A 23,328-nucleotide genomic window follows, 5' to 3' on the forward strand; every position below is an offset into this window, starting at 1 on the left:
GATTTTCTTTCATTTATTCGTTCACTCATTCACAAATAATTGAAGAGAGTCTATAATGCTCTTAAGTGCTTGAGGTATAAAACATAGGTGAGACACAACTTCTTTATTAATGAATTCTCAAGCTTTAAGGTTTTGAAGTACTCAAAATTTTTGGTCTCAGAATGCCTTTAAACTCTTAAAAAATATTTTAAGGACCCAAAGGAGTTTTTGTTTATATGGATTCTATCAACCAATATTTACCATACTAGAAATTGAAACTGAGAAAAATAGAAAATATGTATTTATTCATTTAAAATGATAGCAAGCGAATTACACATTAACATAAAACATACTTTTTAGGAAAAATAATGTCAAAAGAAAACAGTTCAGTGAGAAGGGTAGGACTGTTTCACGTTTTTTGCAAATCTCTTTAATACCCGGTTTAACAGAGAGCTGGATTCTCATGTCTGCTTCTACATTCAGTTTGTTGTATATGTTCTTTTGGTTGAAGTATATTAAGTCTAGTCTGATGCAGATTAGAAAAAAGTCATATTTTAATAACCTTTTGACATAGGTATCAATGATTTTCTTTGTTAATACACTAAAACTCCACAAGTGGTAGTTTCTTTAAGATTAATTGAAATAGAGAATCTGAAACCAGATAAATAAACTTGTTGTATATCATTGTATTAAAATTAATTGATCTATTTTGCTCTTTGAATGGACCTTTAACTCCTGCGTTATTTAGTATCTCATGTGTTAATTACTTGAAAAGTATTGTCTCACTGTTTTATCCCACCCCCCAGTGCTTTTCCATTATAAATGCAAATGTCAACAGAGTGAAAAAGGAAAATAAACTTAATATTATTTTGAAAATAGTTCTAATGCTGCAGATCCCCTGAAAGGGTCTCAGTGATCTCAGGAGTCTGTGGACCACACTTTGAGAACCACTAGTCTATTGGGTAGAGGAGAAAGAGGGTAAGAGAGTAAGTACAATTTGGAATCAGGTTGTTAAGGTTCAAATACTGTTCTGCTATTTAGTCTCAGTATGACCTGGGTAGGTTACTAAGCCTTAGTTTCTTCATCCATAAAATGGGGTTACAAACAATTCCTACTTCACGGAGTTGTGGAGAAGATTAAAATTGAATGAGATAATGCTCGTATATGTTGACGATTATGATTATGATGATTACTTAGACACTGTAATATGATATATTGTGTGATATATGCTAAAATAGAGCAGGGCACAGAGTCGTGATAAGATCAGTAATGGCATTGTGGACAAGGTGTGAGGCTGGGCAGAATACTGAGAGGGTCAGTTGCAGCTGGAGGATTACCAATCCTCTCTCTAGCTTTTCTTCCTCCATTTTCAATTTTGGAAGGTGGTACCTTTATCTGTTCAGTCTCCCAGCCAGACCCTAGGAGAGTGTGTTGAGGAAGCCAGGAGCATAGAGAGTCAAAAGAAGGGGGTGACTAACAGTTCCAAAAGCTCTGGAACATAAAATCAATGGGTTTGTCGTAGGTAGACAGCATAGGGCCCATGGCACACGTTACTCTTATGTATCTCTTCTGCCATTTTTATGGAAGGGCTTTACTAACACCTTTTTTTTTTTTTTAACAATGAGGAAGATGAGGCTATAATATTTGGTACTATATGCCGTCTTTATTCTTTATTTTACTTATTAGCAAATGAGCGTACAAAAGAGCAAAGCGATACAATTGTGTTTTCAGGTTATTCTATAAAATTCAGATTCTATGTAAGTAAGACTGGTTTCATTATCTGTTAATTTGAAGCAGTGCTTATAATCCCAAATAATCTTAGTTTAAAATTGGGTAATACCCACAATATGTTTATAAAGATACTTTCCTTAGGGCTTGGTGAGATACAGGTTAAGTCAGTGAGATATTTTTAAGGAACACAAAACAAGTGTAGAAATGATATTTTGTGAGAATTTCTCATTAGGGCTTGGCATAGAGCTGGGGTGTCTGGATGGTCTTCTTGGGGCCTCTGGGTCAGCTCTTCTCTGAGGGACTGAAGTCAAACTTCTGAAAGAGCATTTGGTTGGCAGAAATTCCATGTCTTAGGACCAGAGAACCTCAAGTTGAACAGAGGTTGGATATTTCTGTGGGCTTTGATTCTGTGTAAGTGTGAGGTGGAGTCAGGGTAAGATTGGAGTCTTGTTATTTCCTTAAAGTTGTTGCATAAAAAGTGTGGAGTAGCTATATTTTCTGAGACAAGGGCCAAGGAAAAATAATTTGCCAAATTTCACATTTTTCTTAAGTCAATTTGAGTTTCTTTTTCTAAATCTTCAGAGGAAACTTACTATCTCTGCTTAATTTTAATCATGCATTTTTATAATCATTTTGTTGTCAGAGGGAAAATATTGCATGACTTAAAACTTTGGAAGGACCAATAAAAAGAGCATATTTGTACATTTACATTTTCCAACAGACTGCACTTGAGGACCTTCCTGAAGCTGTATCAAGTGTTTTCCAGATTGAACAAGAGGATATATCAGAATGGGGAATCTCAGATGCAGAAAGCATATTATTTAAGCCTCAGGAAACTTTGGAAGTTCAGCCTGCAGATGAATCAAGTAAATCTTTGGAAGGAGAACAGCCCATAGGTGATTCAAAAGCAACCAAGAGAATATCTTTAAAGGTAAAACGTTACTTAAGCTGTAAAGTTATGAGAGTTGAGGGTGTGTAGGTGTAAAGATGTGGCCCAGGCAAGGGCCAAGGCACAGGGGAGGGTTCACCCTGAAAAAGGGGCCTTAGATGTGAACGTGGCTCATTTGGGAAAAGGGGACTTCTGTTTTTTGAGGGCTTTTAGTCTCAAACCTAATTGCAACTCCGAGGAGAGAAGAAAGACTATTAAGGAGTGAAGGAACCTCAGGGCTTTCAGAAATTGACTAGGAATCTTCCTGTCACCATCCTGAGAGAGTCAGGAACTGTAGCCCAGGGGCCAGGACTGGGTGAGCTTTGTAGCTTTCCTAACTCTGCCCCATTTAGGTTTATCCTACTCCCTGAGTCTTTTCCTACTGTGAGCATTTTATTTTATTTTATTTATAATTTTGTTCCATTTTATTTACACATAATTTTCATAATTTTATCATATTTGTCTATTGCCTTACCATTATTTACTTAGTACTTTTCTTTGAGTCACTTTTTGACTTAAAAAATGAGTTTATTTAAAAATAGGCATATGATTAGGATTTTTTTAAAAAGCCACATTTTCCTGAACCACAGCTTATTATCTTGATTGTCACCAGTGGTCCTTTCTGGCTGATGTAGATGGATACTCCTTCTTGGAGAAACAGCCTTTCTAGCCTGTCCCTCTCCTTCTGGGTCCCCCTTTCCCCACCAGTGACCATAATCCTACTACTATGCTTTGCCCAAGTCAACTGGCTATTACCAGTTCTTCAACTTTGGCCCCAAACTCCCAACTCTGAAACCTTAGATTTATCTGTGACCTTATTGTTTTCTAGCCTTTCACAAAGCAGTCAGTCTCCAAGGCCTAGATTCCTCCTAAACATTATTGCTTATAATTTTTTTCCTCCTCTTTTCTGGTTGCCCCCATCTTAGTCTGCGTTCTGGTGACCTTATGTCTGGATTAGTACAGCTGCCTCCTGGTTTTTATTCACTTCTCAAGTCCTACTTCCTTAGGTTCATCCTGTATGACACTAGCATACTGGTCTTCCTGAAATAATAGGTGGTAAGGAAGGTGCACAATAGCTGACCAGAGAAAAGCCACCACTGCTGTCGGGGGGAGGGGCTGGTGCTCTGACTGTGACTGACTCCATCAGAGCTCATGCTGTCTTTCTAAAACACACCCTTGGGGTGTGAAGGGAAGCCTGCCGAGGCTTAGTGCCCCTGCTCATCGCTTACTAGTCCAGGTGAATCCTGTGTGTTAGGCTGACACCTTCTAGGTGTGGAGAACTTAGGAGGCATCTTTAAAAACTATGGCCTTGCTGTGAAAAAGTGTCAGGCTGGTGAGTACAGGTAGCGTTTTTATCTAGTCCCCCAGATGAACATTGGGACTTTGGAAATAAAATGTGGGCATGATGGGCAGCGTTAGCTACTAAATGTGTCAAAGAATTAAGTAAATTTTCTGGACAGTGACAAAGTCCCGTAATGGTCATTCTTTTGGTTTACTGTGGGTGCTATTAAGTATTATCAAGAAATATGCATTTTGATAGATGTATACACCAATGAAACCACCACCACGATCAAGATAGCTAACATTTCCATCACTCCCCAAGAGGCGCAAATACATAGATATACATCTATCAAAATTCATCAAATTGTACATCTGAAATCTGTGTAGTTTACTGTGCAGGAATCATACCATAATAAAGGTGATACTAAAAAAAGAAATATGCACAATTACTTATTTTTGGTAAAAACACAATCATTTCCTAAGGTAACTAGAATTTATTGAGTGTTTACCATGTTCCAGCCACTTTTCTAAGTGTCTTACATATGTTATTTTACTTTTTCCTAATAATCTTATTATTATCCTCACTTTATAGTTGAAAAAATTGAGTCATAGAGAAGATAAATAACTTGCCTCGTACAAACCTAGGGTTACAGAGGCAGGACTTGAACTGAGGTGGTCTAATTCTGGAGCCTTTGCTCTTTCCACCTTGCAACGCTGCCCTTTCATGACAATAATTAACAGGTATCTGGATAAGTAAAAGGGCACAGACTCACAGTGGCAGAAGTGACTGTGGATGGAGTGTCCCTCACTTAACTGGGAGGATTGAGCTGGTGAGAGAGCCTTAAGGAATGGATTAAAAGGGTTCTCAACTGAAACCAGCAGTGTTTCAAAAGAAGGAGAAGAGAATGTCTGATAAGACTTTGTGGTTTATTGTTATGAATATCGTGGGACACATCAGAAGTGCCATAGAAAGTAGCGCTTGAGGTTTTCTGACTCATCCCTCCAAATCTTCACCTTGCATCTTTTTTTTTAAATTTGTGATAACATCTCAAGGTCAGTTATCATCTGTGAACTTCACCCTGTTTGGACATTTGAGCCCATAAAGTTAGTCTCTGGCCTCTCTGGCACAGGAATGAGGAACAGTGTACTGCAGCCAGCCAGGCCAGACTTGGGCGGGGGGTGAGGAAGCCTCTTCTGACATTGCTCACAGAAGTGGCACAGAGGGGTGACAGTGCAGGGCTCCCACTGCCCAGATATATGCCAGAAGGTCTCACTCAGCAACAAAAGTAGAGAATTTGCCCAGTCCTTACTTTATTGACCATTGCTACCCTTAGAAGCTCATTAGTATAATAAGGGTTATTAGGACTCTGGTCTAAGTCATGACCGACAAAAAGAGAAATTAGATAATAATGACTGTGAAGAAATGACCAACAGAAAAACCCGTGAGAAGACTGTTGAGCATTTTGGGAGGGAAAAAGGTCAAAAGTCTGAAGAATGTAGCTAATCCCATGTCCTGAGATTCTAAGTAGAAGGGAGTTTCAGAGATGTGGAATACCTGAAATGCCCCCAAATTTTCACAAAACAATTTTAAGTGATCTATTGCATTCAGAGTTTTAAAAATATACCGAAGATGAAACAAGAAATACATATCCACAGATAAACATAAAAGTGGCATGTGGCTGTAACAGTTCTATCAGGAAGGCTAAGATCCAGAATGGGTTGAGGCCTGTGAGTAATGCTAAGAATAAGAAAGTATTTTTTTGGTGTTAGTTTTGGAGCAAAGAGAGAAAAAAGGAAGGATAACCCTGTCATTACGGATGAATAGTGTGATGACAACAGATGACAGAACAGCCTTAATTTATTTTTGGAAAAAGGTTGAGGTTTTAAACAAACAGAACTGTGACAAAGAGAAAGGGGAGCTGATAAAATTGTACTTTGCTTCTCTTAAGTCTGACAAGGAGAAAGATCCTTAGTGTAGAAAGAAGAGAAAAAGAATTGATAAAAGAAACTCGCAGCCCAAGACTGGTAAAAGATTTTAAGAGTTAACTTAGATATCTGATCCTGTTGGCTCGGGCAGGCAGGCTTAAGCCTCTGTGCCCCTGTTAGCGGCAGCTCTGAGGAGCAGCTGCAGTGGTGAGGTGCTAGGAGCCTGGAGACTGGCAACTACAAATCTGAGTTTTATTTTATTTTTTTTAAAGTAAAAGTTATGGTTTCTCTAATGTGTGCACTGATCCTGGACAAACTCTGGAATGATTAAATAAATCATTAAAAGAATTGTGTTTGAACCTTTATAAAAAGGAGTAATCACCTGGAGCCAGCATGGATTCCCTAAGGGCAAGCCATGGAAGACCCACCTTATTATTATTACTTTTCCCTCCAATTATCAGACTGAACGTAAGGAAAGTGTCAGACCTGGGGTTCAACACGAGAGTATCACGAGGAAGAGCCTGGCTTATCAGAAAACTCAATAAACATTAGTAATTGTTATTATCCTTTGGATTTCAGCAGTCCATTTATAAAAGCCTCCTTCTTTCTTTCTTTTCTTTTCTTCTTCTTTTTTAATTAAAATATAGTCAGTTACAATGTGTATGAAAGCCTCCTGATTTTTGTAGAAAGTTTTGTAGAAAGACTGCAATCAGGTGAACTGCCAGGTAGATTTGTAACCAGTTATGCAAAGGATGGACAATTAGTCATGAGTCCTTAGTGGACTGTTAGAAGGCTGTGTCCAGTTCAGCGTATTTTATAATAATTTGGATGAGAATATGGAAGATTGATTGGATTTTCAGATAATGTCCAAAATGTGACTGGTAAGATTTAGTTGGTCAGACCTGAGGTGAAATTTACATGGAATAAATGTATGTATGATTCTGTCCTTGGCTCCACAAAGTATATAGATATGGGATGGCATGACTTAGAGCAAATGTGAAAAGGATTTCAGGGTTTTAAGTTATAATTCAGGTTTGTTACGAGAAGACACGTGCAGTCATAGTTTGTATTGATTGAGGATTCCCATAAAAGAGAATCATCTTTCTCCTGGTGGGTCTGATCACATCACACCTCAGATACTGTGTTCAGATCTGGGTGTCCAACGCCAGGGGAGACACTGACAAATTGGAGACTGTTTGGAAGAGAGCACTTAGGATGACAAAGCAGAGTATTTCAAAACCATGTCAGTAAGGCAGAGTTGGAGGGACTCGGGGTGCTTATCTGGGGGAAAAGCAGGCCCAGGGGACTCAACTGTATTCAAATATTTGTCTGTCAGATGTAGGAGAGCCAGATTGTGCCTGTACAGTCCTGAGGTTTGAATTGAGACTAATAGATGAAAGTTGTTAGGCTCAGTAATAAACATAAATTCTAACACCTGGAAGGGTTTCAAAGAGAGACTGGTTACCTTTGCATGTATCTAAGTCCTCTGTTTCTGATTGTGTTCAAGTCAGGATGGATGGCCTGTGGTGGAGATACTATAGAGGAAATTCATACGTAAACTGGATGGTGAGATGGAATGCCCTGTACTCTGAACTTTCCTTATTCATCACCTCTTCCTTACCCAGGACACTGCAATAGCCCTCTCCTTACTGCTACATGGAGCCCAAAACCTCTACCTAGTTTATAAGAACCTCCCTTTATCTGGTCTCCCTCTACTTACTGTCATATCCCTCTGCTTTCCCCAAGGAAAACCTCTCTTCTTTCTTTCTTAAATCTAGTCTCAAAAAAAAGTACAGAGCAACCCACGGAGAGAAGTATCTTTAGATGAACTATTGCCATGAATTCTGTACATTTCCTAAATAATCTAGGAAAGCACTACTCCTAATATCTATAATGATTAAAAGGCTATTATTTAGAAACAGAAATGCATTTGATTTTTCCCAAGAGGAAAACAGAAAACAGTATAACAGTAAGAAATATAAATAGGTAAGCATTGCTCAAAACAGTTATATTAAGCATGAAAGTTCATTTTGGCTTGTGCTTGCAACCACCAGACTTTTAGCTGACTAAAGGTAAGTTCTGTTAAAAGCACCAATCAAGAAGAAGAGATTTACGGAGGGAAAAAAAATCTTACATTTCTTCTTTAATAGTTTTAAGGCAATATATAGAATATTATAAATAAATATGGTACTAATATTTTTTGCTATGTAAATGTATATGTAAAAATTTAGTAATGAATTTGGAGGAAAATACCAACTCCACCTTTGGGATTTGTATTTTGTTATAAAATATACATAGAAATTAGGAGTTTAAATAGAACATAGACCATGAGAGAAAGATCTGACTCTCAGTTACAACTTTCCTCAACAGCACACCTTATTTTTTTTTTTTAAGGTGAAATCATCAGAATTGTTGCAAATTAAAGGAAAAGAAGTTAAGCGAAAGCGAAAAAGTAAATTAAGAATTCCACAAGAGAGGCAAAGAAACGTTTCAAAACCCCTGTATGATCAAAAACTGCCTAAAAAAAAGTAACTTTCTTAACTTTATAAATTTTACTGTCTGAAGAGAAGTTATTCAGTAGCATTGATACCTGAAAGTGTGTTTTTAAAGGAAAACTGAGTGTTTTAGAAATTCATATAGGAGATCCAAGTTAAACCTCACAGGAGGAATTGGTGGCAGATAGCAGTTAGGATATGTATGTTGTACTCCACACTTTTTTTTTTTAGCCAGTGGACTTATTTTAATGTCATAACAATAGCTAGAGTAAAAATGGCTCATTGTGAGACAAAAGAAAATTAAATGTTAGCATGTCAGATTTGATATTGTCGGTCACTATAATTCCTAATTTGGATGAACTGTTCATTATATTGGTTAATTTTGTTGTGATAAAATAGAAGACAGCTGAACACAAAACGTCCACAGTCCAATCGATTTGGGAATTTAGGTGGCCTTATTTTCCTCTGCTATCATTTCCTGTTTCATTCCTGTCTCCCCCTACACCACGTATTTTCAGTAGGGTTTCTTATTGCATAAGGGTGCAACCACAATTTCGAATAATAGTGTGTAAATGCAATTTAGATTTATGGTTTATCTTTTGCCATTTACCTTGTTGAAACTGATTTTCTCTTCATTTCTCCTCTAGGTTTTTATGGGTTGGTTTATTCTAGACTCTTCTTCATTTAACTTTTTATGGGGGCTTAGAGAAGCTTTAATTATTAGCTTTTGTTGTTGCTTCAGCCACTGAAAGGTGTGCAGGACGTGGAAGACAAGCTTTTTATGGCCAGCCTAAACTTTGTAAATGGATATTACTCACAATTTAGTAGCTGAGAGTACACTCATGGGAAAAGAATTCCAAAGTTTATGAAAGAGTCAAATTGGCATTTAAGTGACCCTGTACATGCCGTTGCTTATCTGCATTGCTTTAAGCTCATTTAGTTAGCAAGATTATGTATTAAAACAAATAGTGACAGCAGACAACAAGTATTTTACCTTCAATAAATAGTTACTGTCAGATTATCAATGAAGCAGAAACGTCTTGATTTTTTTTTTCTGAAAAACCTTGCATTTAGTGCATTAGGCAAAGTAGTGTGGCCACACACAGAGTCAGAGTCTTTTCTTTTTTATGTCTTAGTGTTTCAAAGAATGACAAATAGTCCTGTTTAAGGAGAGTGTGCTATAAAAACACACAGCCTTTCTTGAGCATGCCAAAAATATTTGTAGATCTTTTTGATATATATAGTACTGTGTTAATTCATTAAAACTGAAAATTAGAAATCTCCATTGCAAAGAAATAAGAATGAGATGCAGAGGAATAAAAATCTGGTATTTAAAAAGTTTATATAACAAAGGAGAGTTTTAGAAAATCTTTCATTCACTGCTCCTTCTTCCCTACTCAGTTTTTTTCCCCTCACTTTTCTTACCAGTGACTAGCCTCCGCATTAAATTGTTTTCTTGGGAATTCAGCCATCTCTTGAAAACGTAGTGTTATAAATAACTAAATAGCTAAAAAGCTAAAGCTCAATAGCCAAGGGAGAGCAGATGTCTACTATAGAGTGTCACAGGGACACAGGAATTCAGATGGGTTCTGATGCTTTTTTAAGGAAAAAAAAATCTGTAGTGTAATCTCAAGAACATGCCACTAGCCAGGACCTGTCCCAGACAGAGTGAAAATGTAGGTGAGCTTGACATCAGAACTCACCTTTTTCTCTCCTCTTTTTTTCCGGTCCTTTCTTAGGAGCCCTGAGTGCCTGGGATCCTTGGCCTCCTGGAGACCCATTTTCACTGCCCGAGCTATGTCTCTGTCTCAGGCATTTCCAAATGCTTTAGATTTACCTCTCTTTTCCTCCCCCACTCAAACGTGTGCAGATTTCATGTCCTGTTTTTGTTGGGCCCTGTGCTGTTTTGGAAATGACATAAACCACTCTGATTATTAGTGATTGAATAATGTACACATGGTGCCTAGCAGTGGGTTAGGTCCTGTGTAGTGCAAGTAAATAACAACAGCAATAAAACTAAGCAGCCATTTCTTAAGAGCTTCAGAGATCAGCAACTGTTGTTGTTACCAATTTTTACAAGGCAGGAGTTAAGAATTTCTATCCTCATTTTATAGAAGACCTTCAGAGAGGCCAGTGATACCGTTTGCAAGTGTCAGAACGAGGATCCTGATCCAGGCCCAGCCAACCCCAAAGTCTACACTGATACTGTGCTGCTGACCAGCATGTGGAGCAGTCAGTGGATGGACCCACCTAACCCATTAGACGAAGGGTGGGAATGAGTGGACAAGAATAGGGTACTGTGTGAAAAGAGATATTTGTAGGAAAGAAAAGAAGAGTTTGTAGAGAGGCTTGTCCTTGAGGTATTGTTTGCAGAATGCTTAGGCACAGACTAAAGGATATCCATAACTGAAAGAACTGAGAGGTCTTGCTGGCCCTGTGAATTGTCCAGTAGACTGAAAATAAAAGCTCACACCTGCCACGTGAGAGATACTGTTTTAAATGCACTCCTTTCTTTCTCAAAGCAGCTTTACCCAGGATGCACTAAAATTGTTCCCAACTTAGCTGATTTTAAAGAAATTAATTGACTTGCTTATGGCCAAGTGAGAATTTTAAACAGGATTTGAACAGAGATAGTTTGACTGCAGAGTCTACAGTCTTAACCACTATGCTAGAAGTGGGGCCCGATGTTACGAGGCTCGAAACTTAGAGAAAGTCGAATGAAAGGCGCAAGCAACAAAGAGCCATTGTGCAGGGTAGAAGAATATTTAAAGATCTATGTGATAGGTTTTTGCAGAAGGTATGGAAGGGGGGGGAAGAGACAGAGGGTGCAGTGCTCAGTCCAGCTGGCAGACCTTCACTGATGCAGGCTGAAGTGATGAGGACGTGGACTGGAGCGTGGTGGAAGTGAGGAGGGAGAAGGAGCAACTCTGTGCAAGGGAGAAACTCAGTTGTTCATCAGATAAGCTGATGAAGGGCAGAGGAGACAGAGATGGCTCTAGTGTTTTGTACTTTGATAATGAGGCATGTAGGTGAGATAGGGATACCAGAAGTAGGATTTGGGAGCTCTCAGCACGGAGGAAGTTGCTGGAACACCGAAGATGACGATTCCAGTGTAGAAAGAGTAGTTTGATCTTGGAAGCCATACCCAAGTTCAGAAGATGGCAAAAGAAAAACCAATGACTAAGTCAAATTATGATGAATTTGAAAGCTGGATGGAAAGCTGGGACAGTGCAGGCTTAAAAAAAGCTTATGGAGGAAGAGCAATTTCAAGAAGGGTCATCGATACTGCCAGTTGTGGCTTAGAGGTCATAGAGACAACGAACTAAAAAGCTCATGTTCATTTCATTTGCACAATCTAGAATTCCTTTGATTTCGTTGGAAGAGAAGGTCGTCATTTGGTTAATGTAAAAGTATAACTTTAGTAGGGAGGTGGAGATGGGGCACTACTCAGGGGTCATTAATAGGCATTATTGGAAACAAATCTGACATATACTTAGCAGTACTGTGTTTAGATCCTAATAGACACTCACTAATTTTGCGACCTATCCAAAATAAGCCTGCTCCAAAATAAGGATACTACTACCTCCCATATAGTGTCATTGTGAAAGTTAGAGACGATGTGTGTAGATTGCCTAGCACAAAATCTGGTACATAGTATATTCTCAAAAAGCATTTGTGGATTGGATTGGATGGCATGTGACCCTGGGGAGTAAGAAAGCAGATCATATGCCCTCTTCTCCACTTTGGAAAGGCAGGAGGGAGGCAAGTTCTAGCCTGGTGGGAAGGAAAATGCCATGTTAACTTAGAGAGAGTCAGGTTTCCATTGATGCTAGTTAATGGATAGTGTCCTGACATTAGCATTTGAGCTGAGTAGCAAAGGAGGACTGTATGATGGCTAGTTATGTTGTCACTGACTGAATTAGAAAATTCGAGAGAGAAGAGATTTGGGTGGGGTGGGAGGATAATGAGTTTACTTTTGGACCTGTTGATTCTGAGGTATCTGTAAGACATACAGGTTGAGATCTTTAGCAGGCAGTTGGATATATGACTGAAGATCTGATCAATCACCTGAGATTGTAATATTAAATTTGCTATAAACTACTGTTATAGTTTTAAATGTGATCTCCTACATTAGGCATCCTTTTTAGGGCCTGAACTAAACTGTCAATTTTAAATGTATTTTATGTCTAAAGAGCGAGAGTACAGAATTATTAAAAGAAGCCCACTTTCTTATCTCTGCTGCAGAATTCCACAAGACTACTCCAGTCCAACCCTTCATGATCTGTGTGCCACGGTCCCTGCCCAGGAGCTCCCCATTGACTTGCAGGTGGCTTCTCGCGTGTATCATACAGCTGACAAGAAAGGCCACAATACCGTAATTAGAGTATTTGGGACCTCTTTCTTTGGTGGTCACTATACAGATGAAGAGCAAAGAGTTAGGTAAGGGTTCCACTAGTAATTTTGTTTTAAACTAAATTTAAACTGTCAACAAATGTCTGCCTGTGAGGCTTGGATTGTGAAGACTTGCTTCTGTTCTTGGGCACTAGGGAGGAGCAGTTTTTGTCCTCCCCATCCCTTCCCAGGACGTACACAGTCTTCAGTGTCAGTGTCTTCATTTCCTGCCATTATTGACATGAAACATGCCCTATTGTAAGGTAACTTCAGTTTAGTGGTTTATCGTTCCCAAAGAATGTGACATACATGATCTCATCTGTTCTTCTTAACAGCCCTGTGGAGTACAGGTATGGAAACTGAAGCTCATAAAAATCAAGCAACTTTGCCAAGCTTGTATAGCCAAGAACAGCACAGATTTGGGAGCTGAAACCAGTTTTCAGATTTCACCATCATTGGGCATACTTGATCTGGGGATCATGTACAAAAGTCATTTCCTGTGGTGTTTTTTTCCATGTTGCCTTGTCTCGCTCTGCTTTGGAACCTGAGTATTCTTTTGCAGAGAGTATATAATTTATAACATCCTCAAGTGAGAGGAGAAAAATGAAGGGGGCTAACATTTACTTAACAGAAACTATGTTCATTGCACTGTGCTGTGCTCTTCACGTCTTCCCTGTTAAAATTGTTAGCTGTAAGAGAAGCCATAATTTCCATTTTATTCATGAGGAAACTTAGACTTTATAATATCAGGTTACTTGCCCAAGTTCTTACCTTTAGATAGTGATTAGAATCCAGATTTGTTTAGCATAGATTTTCTCAAATGTTTTTTCATTATCACCCCTTAAGAAGGCTTTTTTAGACTCCCCGTCCCCAGTTTCCATCCCCATTAAATTGTAATACCCTAGATATATTGTGTATCTGTTTCTGGTACTGTATGTATATTTGTGCCTTACACATAAAAAGATAGAGCTCTTGTCACTCCCCTCACTCCCTGCCAGCCACCAATTTTCACTCCCTTAGGGGCGATACCACCTGCACATGGAGAAAGCATACTCTAAACTCGCTTGCCTTTCAGGACAGCCGGTAGGAATCCTGAAAAATCATCTACAACGTATTTTAACATTAATAAAATATTAAATATTAAGTTAAATTTAAGTAGATGTGTTTTTAGTGTTATATTTTAACTTTTCTAAATATATGAGAATAGTATTTTGAAAGGTCACTTTTAACTACACTATCAACAAATTAATAACTTATCCCCACTTTTCATGCTATGTTCTGTTCCCATTTCCTCAAACTTTACTTTCAGTAAAAATTTTAACATTTTATTGCATTCTTCTAAGGTTTATAGTCATCTGGTTTCCCTGTGTTTAGTAATCACAATGCTTTTCATTTTCAGTCCCTAAAAGAAGGTCATTTTCATGTTCACTTTCTATTTACGCAGAAAGATTTTTTAAAGGATTAATGTGTTATTCATAATTTTATGAATAAAATTGTATGTGAAGAATTTCGGAAGTTTCAAAATTGCTCTGGTATCTCTGATAGGAAATAGCAGATCTGTATGACTTCTTTGGGATGTCTTTAAGCCTAAAGCTGAGAGTGGAGAAAATAAAGATGTAAACATAATCTGGTAGTCAAGAAACTATTTTGAATCATTTCCATTAGCACTGTGCCAGCCAAGCATCCTTTTGAGGACTTACAGCTTCTATTATTCATGCGAAGTGTTAAAAATACTGGTTTCTTTCCAATTCTAAATTTTTTTTCTTCAAGTAGATCTCACTTTCTTTTTCCAAGAGAGTCAATAAATGTTCTATTTGATGATGATAATTCTTGGCAATTTGTTCCTAAGTACCAAATAAGAAGTTAATTTAAGTACTGAATATTTAATTCTCTGGCATCCATCTCTTGAGGATTACCTTGCTAAACATAGCTTAACCTTTTCAAAATATATCTGTCTGCTGAGCCTACAAGTTCAGAGAAATGTATAATTTTTTCTGCGCTAATAAGCTTTCTCAAGAAAGGTAATAGTGAACACAAAATGAATACCCTTTTACTTGGTGGCTTTTTGGTTTTTCTGTGCAATGAACAGTTAACTACAAAGCATAATACTTGTAGTTATATAGTTTTAATGCTTTCTTAATTTTGCATATAGTAATTGTTATTTGTGGGAAATACCAAGGATATTTCAATTGAATAACATGGGTACATACGTTTATTTAAATTAGCAATGTACTGTTCAAACTTATGTTTATTTTGCTAAATAGTAATTTTGGTAAGAACTAAAAAATATTCCATATTGATCATACTTTTACTTTTAAAATTTCTGTATTGTAAGGAGTTTATAGATATCTAAGAATTAGAATTCTTAACATGAAATTTTAGATTTTGGGTTTTAAAATTAGGGAAATTATTAAAACTGTTTAAATACAGATCCATGTTAGCAGTTTGGTGAATAGCCTTCTGAACATCTCTTGTGTATGCATACATGTGTTTAAACCATATATGGCATTCTATAGACTGATATTTTTCCCTCAAAATTATGTGTGAACGTTTAAATTATTTTCATAATATTCACTAACTTAACAAAGCTGCAGTGTAAGAAAGTTCCTAGGTGTGCCATTACTTACTTAACTTTTTGCTTTAAAATTTTTGATGTATATTGCTAGACTTCTCTCTAGAAAAATTATACCAACTTGTATGCCTACCAACAATTTATGACATTGTTCATTTCCTTTCAACCTTTTAAACTTATGTTTTTATTCATTTCTAGTGAGGTGGAGCATATTTTTAGGTGTCTCTTGGTTATTTTCCTCCTTTTGAGAATTACCAATTCATATTCTGTTGAGTTACATTCATCTTTTTCTTACTGATTTGTAGGTGTTCTTTTTTATCTGTCATATATAATGTAGACTTTTTTTTTTTACTTTATTGTTTGCTTTTCAGTTTCGTTTATGGTGTTTTATGCTAATACAGAAGTAGTAAAAACTACCAATAGTTTCCTTTATGTATTCTAGTTTTGGTGTTATTCTTAGAAAGGGCTTTCCTATATTTAAATTTAAATATATTCTTTCATTTTTTTTGAGTAATTTTATGGCTTTCTCTTAAAAAATTGAGTCTTTCACATACCTTTGGTTACTTTGATAAGAAGAAGAAGCATTATCATTTCTTTCCCAAATGACTGGGCAGTTGCACAACTTTGTTTATTCAATAAATCCTCTTTTTCTCATGAATTTGAAATGCCAGCTTTTCATACCTTAAATTCCAGTGTGTTATTGTGTCTGTTTATGGACTTACATTCTGTGTCACTGATTTTTCTGTGTAAAATTGCTTGTGCATTTTGTTGATCCACTGTCCATAAACAGAGAGTTGGTGGCAAAAATGCTGTCCTAACAAGCACTGGCTGACCGGCTCCAGTCAGGCCCCCCTGCAGCCAGCTTCCTGGTGGTGAGCACTGCTTGGATTGTAGATCCCAGATTTAGCCTTCAACTTAGCTTCAGACGACAAGGGAAATTCCTAGTCACATTTTAGAAAAATGTGGACCGACTGTTCTGTACATTAACACAGAAGTGACTACAACAGCAACAATTAGAAAAACAAAGGTTAAATGTGAGAATTCAGTGTTTAATTTAATTTATTATTTTGCTACAAAATAATAATAAAAATACAGTATTTTAGCAGATATGTACAAATATGCAAGGAAATGCAAAAAAGAAAACAATTACTGAAAATGTTGCCATTGAGAATTAATACTGTTCTTAAATACATGATTCTGGACTTTTCTGTATGCAGGTAAATCATATGGAACAAAACTTAGATAATGCTATGTAAATAATGTTTTGTAACCTGATTTTTAAAACTTACTATATTGTAATTATCTCTCTCTGTCAGGAGATACAGATCTGAATAATCACTTAAATTGACCAGCAAATATTTTTTGTGTACCTACTGTGTGGCAGACATAGAGTTAGGCACTAGGAAAGCATCTACAAACAGGAGAAACCTAATCCCTGCCCTCAGAATTTGAAGACTAGCAGAGAAGGAAGGTGACGAATTCATTATTGTGAGCGAGACAATTAGTATGCAGACGTGCAGTGTGTATGGAAACATATATCTGAGGAAGTTTGAGGAAATGATACTTAAATTGAAGTCTGAGGGATGAATAGAAGATAGCTGGGAAGAGAGGAAAGAGTTTTTTTAGTTCCTACTACTCAGAAGTGTAGCAGCATCACCATCACCTGGGAGCTCGTTAGAGATACAGACGATCTGTACGCACATTAAAGTTTGTCTCTCTCTGCTGTGGACCGTTGGAGCCCATCTGAGAACTGAAAAGGTGTCCAGGATTAGAGACTAGAAGGAGCAGAGATGCAGCTGATGCTGGAGAGGACACAAGGGTCAGGTCATCTCAGGTTTATTGATGTCCTCTATGTGTATGTAAGAGTGTGTGGTTGAGGACTTGGGGGAGAGATTTTTATTCACAGTGTATTGGGAAGCCATTGATAGGATTTTTTGAGGAAGAATGACATGATCAGATTTGCTTTAAGACACCACTGTCCTCATCATGACTTCTCAGCATTTAGCACAGTGGGTCACTTGCTTGTCCTTAAATCAGTTTTATCCCTTGGCCTTCGGGGCTGCACACTTTCTTGGTTCTATTCTTGTCTCCTTTGCTTTGTCTTCTAGTCTCCCTTGCTGATGTCTCCTCATCTCTTGACTTCTAAACAGTGGAGCACCCAAAGCTTATCCTGGGACCCATTTTCTCCTCTACCTGTACTTTCGGGGTAATCTTATCCAGGATCATAGCTTTATAGATGACCTGTATGCTGATAACTGTCGTTTACTAAGATAAATGAATAAAGACCTTCATTGTCATTATAATAACTAAAAACTGGAAACAAGTGTCCCTCAGTGGAAGCTTTTTTTATAGCACACCCAGTGATGGGATATATTTACTGCAATTGCAATAAAGAATAAGGTAAGAGCTCTGTGCATTGAAAGGAGTTAGAACTAAGTATATAATAGATATGTGATTGAATACAAAGAAATGTTTTGCATGGAAGAAAATTCAGGAAACTGTTAACTGTGATCCCTCTGCTTTCCTTATAGATTGTACACCAAATCACTAAAAAGTGAAACTCTTATTTGTCTTATTTTTTCTCTGTTTATGTTGTATATATTTGCCCTTTCTTTTATTTTTATTTTTCTTAGTTGTGTCCCCTGTAGATTACATAGTATTGAATATTTTTTAACCAATCAGAAATTACTCTTCTTATAGTAGGTTGGATCACCCCATGTTTATTATTATATCACATGTACTTGGTATTATTCTTGTCATCTAATTTTGTAGTCTCTCTCCCTTTTTTGCTTCTTTGCTATTTCCTATAATCTATTGTATTTGTCAACATTTGTCTATGTGTTTTTTTGGTATCATTATCTGATACCTAATGTTGTGAGACAGAAATCTGAAGCCCTCCTGTTTTTATTTTATTTGCATGTGATGTTTCACCTTCACTCATAGATGCTTACAGGATTTAAATTTTGCTTTAAATTAAGTAATTTCACTAGCATATGTTTGGGAGTGGATTGTTTTCTGATTACATTTTCCTGGTGCATGGAAAGCCTTTTTGATAGCAAATACAGCTCTTCAGTTTAGGGCTTTTTCTGTTTTATTTTGAGTAGTGTTTCCATCTGTTTATTAGGTATATTTCTTCAGGAATATTAATTAGCCTTATGTTGAATCTTCACTATCTATCATCTATATTTATCACCCCTTTGCCTTCATTCATCTCTCAAACCTCTGTTGCGTATCAATGATTTCATTTTCTGAAGTGCAAATATAAAAAAAATTGTTCTAATTACCATTTGAATATCACTAAGGCATTTTTCTAATTTTTAAAATTTTATCAGACTCCTAAGAAAAATCCATGTCTTTTGTCTTCCACCTGTTTCCTGAAAGCATCAAAAAAATTTCCTTGACAGCACAAAGCAGACCTTTTCAAAAATATTTTTTGATTTCTATAATAAATCTTTTTGGACAGAATGTTTTTCATATAATTTTTTGATCTTTTCTTTTCTTTTCTTTTCTTTTCTTTTCTTTTCTTTTCTTTTCTTTTCTTTCTTGTTAAAGTGAGGGTTTATTATGAGATGGATAGTACACTCTCAAGGGGAGAGTCCTCTGTTTCTTTCTTATACTTTGCAGACTCTCTTCATTGAACCCATATTGGATTTTCCTGTGTGCTCATCTTTGAATGAAGATAGGTCATTTCTGTCTGCCCAAAGTCAATATCAGTTAGGTTTACCTGACAATTCTTGACTATTCTTGGAGGCTTTGGAATACTACTTTTAGATCTTAAGTAGGAGAATCAGAGATGCAGGTTTATATTACTATTCAAGCATTCAGAACCATGAAATGTATAGGAGGTGGGAGGGGACAGGATCTGAAAATTTTGTCTCTACAGTTTTTCTCTGTGATTGTTGAAACTGTTGTACTAGAAACTAACCTTTTCCTAATGGATTTTCTATATGGCAAAGATTATTCAAGGCTTTTTTTCTGTGCATGCACACGTATTGCATATGCATACATTTTACAAAAATAACATTAAAGTTGTTTTGACAGCTTGTATTACTTTGAGAAATTTTATTTTAAAACTGAAGAACGGGCACAAGAGTAATTAATTTGACTTATCTGTACTACACATAGCTTACAAATCAACTATATAAGATATGCTTCCATTAGAAAGATTTTATCTGAGCCCCCCATCCCCCCAATAGGGTAACAATATTTGAATAGAAAAACAGAAAATTATCTAATAGAAAATGTATTTTGGTGCATTTATTTCATAATTTAGTATTAACAGCAACTCTGTGATGTAGATAAAAATTATTCTATTTCCCAAATGAAGAAAATGCAGTTCAGAGATTAAATGACTAAGCTAGAATTCAGACCCAGGTCTCTCTGATTCTAATGTAGTTTTCATTATGTCCTGCTGCTTTGTGAACTTGTGAAAATCCCTTTTATTTTTCTCTCTTTATGTTTCACTCTGAGTACTCCTTCTCCTCTTATTTTCAGATTTAATCTGATACAAACTAGGAAGAATCATATTTTACTGACCTTAGATGTTTCATATTTGGTCTATTGTGACCTACTTTTGGAAGCAAGGTTTCTGCTTTTTTAGGGGCGAGTGTTCTATCTTGTATTGCTTGTTCCCTCTTAGGAACTGAAATCCTGTTTCTGAGTCCTGGGCCAGCCCTGGGGCCTTGCTGAGGGAGACTTCCCTGATATTAATTACTTAATTATTAAAAGCTTTCACTGAATACTGCCTGTATCTGTATTCCCTGTCACTGGTTGTCCCCACCGCCCATCCCCGACTAGAATGTGACATTATCTTAAGCTAGACCTTTCTGAGGTCACTCGTGGTACACCACCACCTGTGGTCTGCAGCTCTGCATTTGGGATACTGTGTTTTGTCTTCGGCTCTACATTCCTTCCAGTGTGGGTATCTGGGACTGACTCTTCCTCACCTGCATTGTCTGCCATTCCTCAATGGTCAGGTCTAATCCTGGCCCTGGCCCCACCCCCCTTACTTGGACTTGCTCCTTGCTGCATAATCCAGGAAATGACCAATGATATAATGCTGAAGAATGTAAGACTTAATCCCTGTTTGAGGTCTAGCTGGTGATATATGTGACAGAAGCACATGTATCAGAGCTGTAAGACATCTTAGCCTTTCTCTAGGCTAACCATCTCATATTACAGATGAGGAAACAGAGGCAAAATTTTGCAGCCCAAATCACAGCTGGTGGCAGAGTTAGAACTAGAATCAATAATATCCAATAGATTTTTATTATATTCATTGTCAACAAGTAGCCCCTATGCCTAACTAAGCCTTAAGCATATTTTTAAAAATATAGATTGGGATAACAAATTTATTTTAGTATGCACTATCAGTAATTGATAAGATATGAGACTAGTGTGTTTTTGTTTTTACATAGAAATGCCAAAAAAGGGAATTATTTGGAAATTCGTCTGATTTCATAACTGACTTCATAACTACTGGAAATAATCTGAAAGCTGGGATTTTTTAAGCAAAGCAATATCATTCCACCAGATGTCACTGTTTGCATGTAGCAATGATGTTACACTGATTCAAAATAAAATCCCCCCTCCCTAATCATGTTTTGTAAAAAAATTCTATATAGTTATACTCTCATTCGTCTTCAGATTTATTATTTTATTAAGACTATATTCCCTGAATTTTTTAAAGTATTGAAAGTATTCATTGCCTCTGCTGTCGATTTTACAGACATTACTAAAGAAAATTATTTGTGGATTAGCATCTTTAAGAAGATGAACTCCTAAAGTCTTTTCTAGACCTAGGAGTTTTCTTTTCAAACAACATTCTTTGTAAGCTACTGTTCTCTAAGTTGTGGATTGTGACCCAGTAAGTGGACTGTGAAGTGAATTTAGTGGCTTGCTGTGAGCACCTTAAAGAAATGATCTCTAGGATAGAATACTCTATTGCATGTAAGTATTACTTTGGCAAAACCGTTGTACGTGAACACTCTTAAAGTATCCCTGCAAACATCTGTTTTGAGTTGCATAAAAGTGACTGTGAGTTCCATCCTGTGAAGTCTTCTCCAAAGTAAATTTTCTAAGGAAGAGATAGTGAAGTGAAGATGTGATGGGGGACTTCTCTGCTAGAGTCACACCAAGGACGGGAGAAGGTCGCTGGGGGGAGAACCCTTCTCCACGCTTCACAGGATGGCGCTCACAATCACTCTTATGTAACTTCTAGGAGGTGTGTGTGGAGATTTTTTTTTTAAGAGTGCTAACATCCCAGAGCAAATGTTTTCCAAACTTCTTTGACAACATGCAATAAGAAATACGTTTTATATCTCTGGCCCCATGGGAGACCACTGTTGACTGAGAAGGAGGTGTAACTCACTCTGAGATAAGTGGGCTGGTTTCCTTCATTCAGCCCCGTCAGTATTAATAACAAAAATGATGGTAGTATCAACCACTTACTATTTGTATTTTACGCAACTCTTGACATACACTCTTTCTAAGCATTAGACCCTGAAAGACCGGATCACTGTTGCTGTTCATAAATGAGGAAACTGAGAGTTAGGGAGGAAAAGTGACTTATCCAACACAGCACATCAAGTGGCCAAACTCGGCTAAAATCCTGGTTTTAACCTCATTCCAAAGGCTAGCTCTTCTCACAATAGCAGTGATCTTTAGGTTTCTCCTGAGGGTGAGGACCAATTGGAGTGTTTAAGTGTATCAGTTCTCAGGTTCTATTCCAAACCTACTGAATTAGAATCTCCATTGGAGGTATCCAGGAAGCTATAGATTTGACAAGCATCCCAGGGTATTCTTATGATCAGTCTCTTTTAGGAAAGATTGCAGTACATCAGTGGTTTCAAACTTCATCGTGCACCAGAATCAACTGTAGGGCTGGTTAAAACATAGATGGGTTCCATCCCATCCCTAGATCTTCTGTTTCATTAGGTGTGATAGGGCTCAAAAATGTTTATGTCTAGCAAGTTCCTATGTGATGCTCATGATGCTGGTTAGGGAACACACTTTGAGAACCACTGCAGTACATCATGCCAACCCATGATTCTCAATTTCTCCGGGCAGGGTCTGGGCTGGCTTTGGCTGTGGGACTTTTCAACTACGGTATTAAATAGTACTTACTGAGTATCTTCTATATTCACGAGATAGAAAATGAATAAGAATCACTCCTCCCCCTACCCCACCCAACCAGCCTATAATCTACTGAGAAAAATAGAAAAATACAGACTAAAATGTATTTTATTGTGCAACGAAATTACAGATCAAATGTGTCAGGAAAACTAGGGTGGCAAAGATGAATTTTGACTGGGTAGAGGGTCTTTGTAAAGGCCTCATGGAAGATTGAGATCTGAAAATCTTGTTTTCAACATTTTCACAGCCACACTGTATTATCGTTAAGTTTGCCCGTCTCCCCTGTTGCACTGCTAGTAATCTCAGCACTCAGGGCCCCTTTTGTGTAGTGAATGTAGATGGGCCAGGTGTCAGAGGAGGAAAGTAGGATTGATAAGGTAGATGGTGCCCATACTGTGGGGGACCCTGACTACCAGGCTCAAGAGCTTGGGTTTTACATGGTGTGTGTAGTCATTAAAGTATTTGAAAGGGGATGACTGAAGACAACAATGGCAGGGGTATGTATATAGCATGGGTTGGAAGAGGAAAAACTGAGAGGTGAGGGACAGCAAAGATGTTATCATAGGACTCAGTTGACAGAAAATGCAATGGAAGGTAGAGACAGTCTGGAGGGAGAAGGATCAGGACCAGTAATTATTGTTGGGAGTTTGGGAGCATTGGAAATGAGGAAATTTTCAACCTGAACCACTGAGGTGATAGTGGTCTCTAGAGGGGAGAACTTTAGAAAGGATTGATTCTTTTCTCTGGAAATAAAGAAGGAAACAGGGATAATCTGGACAAAAATTTCAAAGTAAGTGATTCATCTTTGTCATACAGGAACCGTTGCTAACCTTGGGTAGCCTTTCCACTAAGGTCCCCAGTTTACATCTACCAGAGCTACGCACTCTGGA

At 37.3% G+C, this 23,328-nt stretch overlaps 1 protein-coding gene across 1 annotated transcript in view; it reads left to right on the forward strand.

The window, feature by feature from the left end:
* Window positions 1-23,328, forward strand: part of TTC6 (tetratricopeptide repeat domain 6) — a 146,747-nt gene that overhangs the window by 45,159 nt on the left and 78,260 nt on the right. Inside the window, exons 4-6 of the mRNA XM_064486402.1 lie at window positions 2,432-2,641; window positions 8,240-8,373; window positions 12,586-12,780. Coding sequence (XP_064342472.1) covers window positions 2,432-2,641; window positions 8,240-8,373; window positions 12,586-12,780 — 539 coding nt within the window. The remainder of the gene's footprint in view (window positions 1-2,431; window positions 2,642-8,239; window positions 8,374-12,585; window positions 12,781-23,328) is intronic.

The sequence above is a fragment of the Camelus dromedarius genome, chromosome 5, assembly GCF_036321535.1.
Source record: "Camelus dromedarius isolate mCamDro1 chromosome 5, mCamDro1.pat, whole genome shotgun sequence".
In the NCBI taxonomy this organism is placed as follows: domain Eukaryota; kingdom Metazoa; phylum Chordata; class Mammalia; order Artiodactyla; family Camelidae; genus Camelus; species Camelus dromedarius.